Here is a 7,702-nt window from a genome sequence, read left to right as displayed (position 1 = left end):
CTTTCTTGTGAATTTTTGAGTGATATTCTCTATGCTTGGGATATCTATTAGCATTTTTTGACGCCTACAGATGCAATTCAGATAATTACTGTTACTTCAAGATGTTCTAGTCTAGCTATATCGTATTGTTGCTGTATGTTGATAACATGTTAGTTACAGGACCGTGTTTACAAGAGATAAACAAGCTGAAGAAGTAGTTAGCAAAGGAGTTTGCCATGAAGGATCTGGGTGCAACGAAGCAGATTCTTAGGATACAGATCAGCCGGGATACGGTTGAAGGGATGCTGAAGTTGAGTCAGTCTGAATACATTAAGAAAGTACTTCAGATATTCAACATGCAGAATGCTAAGGTCGTTAGCACGCCCCTTGGAAGCCGGTTCAAGTTATCTGAAGAACAATTGCCCAAGACTGATGCAGAAAAGGAGCACATGAGAAATGTGCCTTATTCATCATCCATTATAGTCTGATGTACGCAATAGTTTGCACGAGGTCGGATATTGCCCATACAGTGGGAGTTATGATCAGGTTTGCAAGCAACCCATAGAAACAATATTAGGAGGTCGTAAAGTGGATATTGTGATATCTGAGAAGGACTACGAATATGCCACAATATTTTAGGAGAAAGAAGTTGGTGCTACAGGGGTACGTGGATGTAGATTTTACCAGTGATCATTGTTGGACCCTAGAGGGGGGGTGATTAGGGTCTTATGCTAATCTAATCCGATTTTATACTCATTAAAACTAATTAACAATTTATCCTAGCAAACTATAAAATACATTAAGATATGTGAGCTAGGATAAGTGATATACATAAGGGTAAACAAAATAAACAAGATAGTGGATGATATAAATAAAGAGCAATGGACAATGACGATAAGAAACATAAACATAAGAGAAGTGCGTCAAAGCAAACTTAAACACACGAAATAATCACGGAGTTCGGACCTTCCATCCTACGTCTCCGCTCCCCACTCCCGGGGAGAAATCCACTATCACAACCGGGTTTTCTACGCTCACCCGAATAGCGTTTACACCTAACAATTTCATTCACGGAGAGGACCAATTGGCGTGAACATGGATGGTCGTGCGATCAGGATCAGGGAGTGGGAAAAGATAATTATCCTGAAAACATAACCATAACCTATTGCCCTTATTACTAATCAATTTCATATGTAGACAAGCATCGAGGTTAATGGACGCACTAGGGCTTAATGGATGAAGTCCATCTACAAATTCTCCTAAACCCATCCCGTAAGCTAAAGTGGTAATCAAGCCACCAAAAACAATCACAATCACATGATAAGTAGAGTCAGTGCCAAGAAATTCATACCTTAAAGAGGAAGGAAGGAGTTTTAATTCTACCTTTGGCGCATTATCCTTTTCACAAATAGAACCTTTTGGCTCTAGTATCAATCTTTCAAGCTTTGCATTTCGAAGTGGAGCAGTTGATGTTGATTCTAAAGATTGAGCATACGCTGCTACCTCGGGGTCTTCATCATTTATTGAACCATCACTTACCAAACATTTCTCAAGTGGATCAGCTGAGTTATTGTTTGCAATTTGCTCATGTGTACACTTGTCAATGACGTCGACCCTGTAACAAATTTTATCAGTTAGAGGGAGTTTCATAGTATTACTTAAATCAAATTCTACCATCTCCCCTCCAATATTTAAAGAGAGCCTTCCATTTTTAACATCAATTATAGCACCTGCAGTAGCAAGGAAGGGTCTTCCTAATATAATTAGAATGTTAGAATCTTCTTCTATTTCCAAAATAACAAAATCAACCGGGATAAAGAACTTACCGACCTGGATAGGTACATCTTCAAGTATACCTACCGGATATTTTACCAATCAATCCGCCAATTGGAGTGATATCGTGGTTGGCTTCAAATCACCTATGCCAAGCTTCTTACAAATAGACTTCGGCATCAAACTTACGCTTGCACCTAAATCACACAAAGCACGGTTAATAGAGACATTACCAATAACACAAGGAATAGAAAATGAACCTGGATCCTTAAGCTTAGGAGGCAGCTTATTCTGGATGATAGCACTACACTCCTCAGTAAGGGCCACAGTCTCGTATTCTTCCAACTTCCTTTTGTTAGATAGGATCTCTTTCAAGAACTTAGCATAAGAAGGCATTTGAGAAATAGCTTCAGTGAACGGGATATTGATGTGCAACTTTTTCAAAATCTCCAAAAATTTTCCGAACTGCTTTTCTAACTTAGCCTTAGCTAACCTTTGGGGAAAGGGTAGAGGAGGCTTGTAAGGAGCGGGGGCCACATATTTCTCAACTTTTTCTTCTTCCTGTATCTGGGTCTCATTATCCACATCTATCACAATTTTAGTTTTCTCTTCATGATGACCATCTCCCCCATCATTTTCCTTCATCTTACGTTCTTCGTATTGTTTTCCACTCCTAAGGGTTATAGCATTCACATGACCTCTGGGATTCGTCTTAGGTTGTCCAGGTAGCATGCCCGAAGGCCTAGAGAAAGAGCTAGCATTTTGCGCTAATTGAGTGATTTGTGTCTCTAACATCTTGTTATACGTAGCTAGGGAATCCATCTTAGAGGCCAATTGTTTTACTACCTCATTCGTGGTTTGTAGTTGTTGCTTAAATTCTTCATTCAATTTTGATTGAGTCATCACAAACTTCTTCATCATATTTTCCAAATTTGACTTTTGAGAAGGGAAATTGGATTGAGGGGGACAAAAACCAGGAGGACCAAAATTAGATGCGGGCATGGAATTTCCAGGTGGGTTTCTATAAGAAAAATTAGGATGATTCCTCCACCCCGGATTATAAGTGTTGGAGAATGGGTCTCCCTTCTGATTAAAGTTATTAACATAGTTAACTTGCTCATTACCAGAAGTATCAATGGATGGGGGGTTTCCTAATTGACATTGAAGTGCAGAATGACCCACATAGCCACATATCTCACATGAAATTGAAGTAGACGCCACAGAATTAATACTCAAACCTTCAACTTTTTTAAACAAAGCATCAACTTTAGAGGATATATGGTCTAAAGCATCTATTTCATACTTGCCTCCTTTTGATGTCTGAGGAGCACGCTCGTTCGCCCATTGATAGTGATTCTGAGCCATGTCTTCAATGAGAGTGTATGCCTCGTCTATTGTTTTGTTCATCAAAGCTCCTCCTGCAGCAGCATCAACAGTCATCCGTGTGTTGTAAGTGAGCCCGTTGTAGAAGGTGTGAACAATTAACCACTTCTCCAGTCCATGGTGAGGGCACATCCTCAATAATTCCTTGTAGCGTTCCCAAGCTTCATAAAGTGACTCTCCTTCCTTCTGTACAAAGCTTGTGATCTGGTTCCTCATCTGTGCTGTTTTACTTGGAGGAAAATACTTTGCAAGAAACGCTCTGGACAATTGATCCCAAGTGGTGATGGACCCAGCTGGCAATGAGTGCAACCAAGCCCTAGCCTTGTCCCTTAGAGAGAACGGAAATAATCTGAGTCGAATAGCATCATTGGTCACTCCATTAAGTTTCAAAGTGTCACAATACTCCAAGAAAATTGACAGGTGGAGGTTCGGGTCTTCAGTAGCACCTCCTCCAAACTGATTCTGTTGAACCATTGAGAGCAGTGATGGTTTCAGCTCAAAGTTATTAGCTTCAACATTGGGCCTTGTAATGCTTGACTGTGTGCCTTGAGCATTTGGGGCTGCGAAATCCTTAAGAAGCTGATTTTGATCTCCCATCGTAGCTTGTTCTGTGTTCCTTTGCTCCCTTATAGACCTTCTTATGTTTGCAAGAGTCACCGATAGTTCAGGATTGTTTTCGTCGTTTACTTCTGTTTGATTCCCTTGCATAAAAGAAAGTGAGAAGCAAAGAGAAATAAAAAAAATCTAGTCTAGCTTAATAACGTAAGCACTCAATATTAACACCGTAGTCCCCGGCAACGGCGCCAAAAACTTCATAGGGCAAAATCCGCAAGCGCACAGACTCGTTGTAGCTATCAAGGTCGATCCCACAAGGACTAGGGTTAATTACCAAATCTCACGTTATTCGACTAGCTAAATCAATGAGTAAATTAGAAGAGATTTAATAAAAGAAATAAAATAAACAACTAATCGGATGGAATTCAATATAATGAAGGACTAGGATTGGGTTATCACCACAACTTAGGTGTTCAATGATGAATTATTTCAATTCTTGGTGTTGGTTTAATCTAGAAAGGGTGAATTAGCCTAAATTAATCTAAAGCCTCTTTCAAGGTCTAAAGATCGTGCCTAATCAATCTCAATTAACCTACTTTCGTGGAATCAAGATTAAATTAAACCCATTAAGATTTATACTAATCCAAATCAAATCCCCAAGGAATCTAGCCTACTTTCGTGGTTCGAGCTCCCTGCTTAATTTCTAGAGATCCGGTATTAATCTTCACCTTTCAGTCCTTCAATTAATTACCTATGATTGCTAATACGGTGATCAAGCGAATCAACAAGATTAAAACACAAGAAATTAAGTTTAAAGATCTAAACTTTCACCAAGAACATATATTAATTCATCATCAATCACCAAAAAGTTGGGTTCTTTCCCAACCCTAGACAAGAAATCTACTCACACATGATTGGAATAAGAGAAGACATCAAATAATTATGCAAATCAATCATAAGAAGAAATAAATCAAAGAGAGGAAAGAATTAACCCGTCTTTCAATTGAAATCTTCAAAATAAGAACTTGCAATCCAATCTTCTACAAGAGATTAATGTCTTCCTTCAATACTTGAACCCTAGAATAGTTGCTAGTTGATGGCTAGAAGAACATAACAAAAGATCCCCAAAACCCTAAGTCAAAACATCTATTTATATGTCCCTAAAAATCTGGAAAATAACTAATTCCCGCGCCACCGGTGTGGTCTGCACCACACCAGGGTGTGGTAGGGGCTGTTTTGCTGATTTCGTGCTTGTCTGTACAGTCTTCGGTATTTTGGAATGAGGTGATTCAAGTTGCATTGGAATCCTGTTGAAGAGATCTACAACTTTCATCTTTTGAGTTTTTCTTGATTCAAACTGTATCATGGTCGAAATTCCAATTCTTCATACTCGTGCATCCATTTTCTTCACGAACCATGCCTTCAAAATCTTGTTGTTGCTTCAAACTCTTGTATAACTTCCAACGATCATCAAATCTTTCAATCTTGAACTAATACCTACATATAAGAACACAAACAATAGCAGTATCCTCGATCTAAACACGAAATATGCATCAAACGCTCGTAAATCATGCTTGAAACACACTAAGATAATGCATATTTTACGTGTTTATCAACGACCTACGTCTCCGCACCTCACCTCAAGGAGATCTCCATTTCACACTCGGTTTTCTAGCTAACCGAAAACTTTACAATCTCACAATATAACAAATGATTTGTTCTCTACAATAGATAAGAACTCAATGTAGGCTTACACTCAATGTTACACAATCCCACAACCTAATTATACTATGAATGTAAATACAATAAGCTCAATAGGTTGTGCGTGAACAAAGAGATATAAATCAAAATTAAACTCAATATAGTTCTAGCTTAATAACAATGATAATCAAATATATAAAAAGAGCTAGAAATAAAGTTTAGAAAACATCTCAATAGATCAAGAGATCGAGAGAGAGTAGTTGAATGCCCAAACACCAATAGGTGATCCCCTCAAGCTCTTGTGAAATTGATTTCACAAACTCAAACTCTCAAATGCTTAAAAGATTCTTAAACATATTTAAACAACACTTAAACCCTTGTTAAAACTTTTTTAAAACATTTCTTAGATAGTTATAAAGGATGAGAGCAAGGGGGTATATATAGCCACCCAAAACCTTAGCCAAAAACACCAAGGAAATGACCAAAAAGCCCATAGAGAAACAGCTAGAAGCTAGCCGTTAGAAGCTGAAAGACAGTTTGGTGGTCGACCGTGGAAAACGCGCGGTCAACCACGAGCAGGTCAGAAACAGATTCTGGGCTCGAAACATCAGCCGGTCAACCGTGACGGTCGACCGTGAAACTCTCTGGACTGCATCCGGTCGACCGTCACGGCCGACCGGGGGGGGGGGGGGGGGGGAGCCATAAAAAAACATTCTGAGTCTCTGGAGTCAAGACGGTCGACCGTGGCGGCCGACCGTGGCGGTCGACCGCAAACTGATACTAGAAATTGACAGGTTTGAAATAGTTTTTTGATTTTAAAACCCTGTTTAAAAATAGCAAATAAATTCCAAAAAATATAAAACTTTAGAAAATAATTGTAGACATGATAATACATATGCTACAAAAAATGGTTTTCAAAAAGGATCTCCCAAATAAAAAATATCATCATTTTATAAAATAGTTCAAAACATAAAAATGTGAACATATGAGTTTTGACATTTTAGCTTAACCATGTTTTGAAACAATACAAAATAATTTTATAGACTTGCAGAAAGATGTAAACTATTGTTATGAAGTCTATAAACAATGAATATAGTATTTTATAAAAATACACATATAATGCACTAAAACATGATTTCATTTAACTAACTAAAATTGATATTGATGAAATCATATATATGCATATAAGTATGAAACAAGAAATATATTTTCAATTGTATTCAATTGTTTCATAGTAAAACTTGAAAACTATCAAACCAAAACATATATGTATATATATAACTATATATATACGAAACCAAAGCGTGTATGTGTGTATATGATTGAGCTTAAAGTACTAACACACATAATATAAAACCTAAAACTAAATTTATCCAAGCTTATGATCTTCAATGAAGCTCTATCTTAGTACACTTGCGGATGAAGCTTGAACTTGAATCTTTAACTTTGAATTGCGTAGGCTTCACTCCACAATTCCGCCAACCTCCATTGGATATGATCGTGAATGCGTAATTCCATCCATCCTCTAATATGTTGTTTGTCTGATAAACACAAACACTAGACAAACAACATTAGTGGTAAATTATTTGTTAAACATCATCAGAATAAAGAGGCCAGCAATCATGATACAAGGAGAAGTACTACGGGGTATGTTTATACTTTAGGGTTGACAACAGTGAACTAGGTCTCACGTTTGCAGAAGATTATGACGTTGTCCACAACTGAGGCAGAGTATATCGCAGTGATAGAGGCGAGCAAGGAGATGATTTGGTTAACCGATTACCTGGAAGAGTTGGGTCTGAAGTGGGGGAATGAAGTTCTTTACCGTGATAGCAAGAGTGCTATACACCTCGCCAAGAACCCAGAATTTCATGCCAGAACGAAGCACATCGAGTTACGTTACCACTTCATACGCTCTATGATTAAGGATGGAAAGTTACAGTTGGAAAAGATTTTAGGGAGCCAAAATCCTGCAGATATGTTGACTAAAGCAGTCATCATTCAGAAACTAGAGTTGTACACAACTTTAGTTGGCCTTCATGCATAAGATATAAGGGCGGAGCCACAGGATGAGAAGATACTTGTCAAGAGAGCTTGCTGATGGCGGTTTGATCTGCAAGTAGAAGATTGTTAGAAACATGGTGTAGATCCAAACCTCGACGAGCTTGAGCGACTTCAGGCGAGGTCCAGTCAACGGCGCAGGCGAGGCGACGAGCTTCTGGTGAGTCGACATAGGCGAGGGTGAGACTCTGCAGGCAAAGTCAATGACTAGGGCAGACGAGCTCGTGGTGAGTTCGAGCGAAGGCTCTAC

The 7,702-nt window shown here is 38.5% G+C and overlaps 1 protein-coding gene across 1 annotated transcript; it reads right to left on the bottom strand.

The window, feature by feature from the left end:
- Window positions 1,048-3,732, bottom strand: LOC109830817. The gene is made up of 2 exons (XM_020398179.1): window positions 1,942-3,732; window positions 1,048-1,809 (listed from the first exon to the last, which is right to left on the bottom strand). The coding sequence occupies exons 1-2, from the start codon at window positions 3,730-3,732 to the stop codon at window positions 1,048-1,050; spliced, it is 2,553 nt and encodes an 850-aa protein (XP_020253768.1).

The sequence above is a fragment of the Asparagus officinalis genome, chromosome 2, assembly GCF_001876935.1.
Source record: "Asparagus officinalis chromosome 2, Aspof.V1, whole genome shotgun sequence".
Lineage (NCBI taxonomy): Eukaryota > Viridiplantae > Streptophyta > Magnoliopsida > Asparagales > Asparagaceae > Asparagus > Asparagus officinalis.
This window is presented reverse-complemented; position numbering and strand designations above follow the sequence as displayed.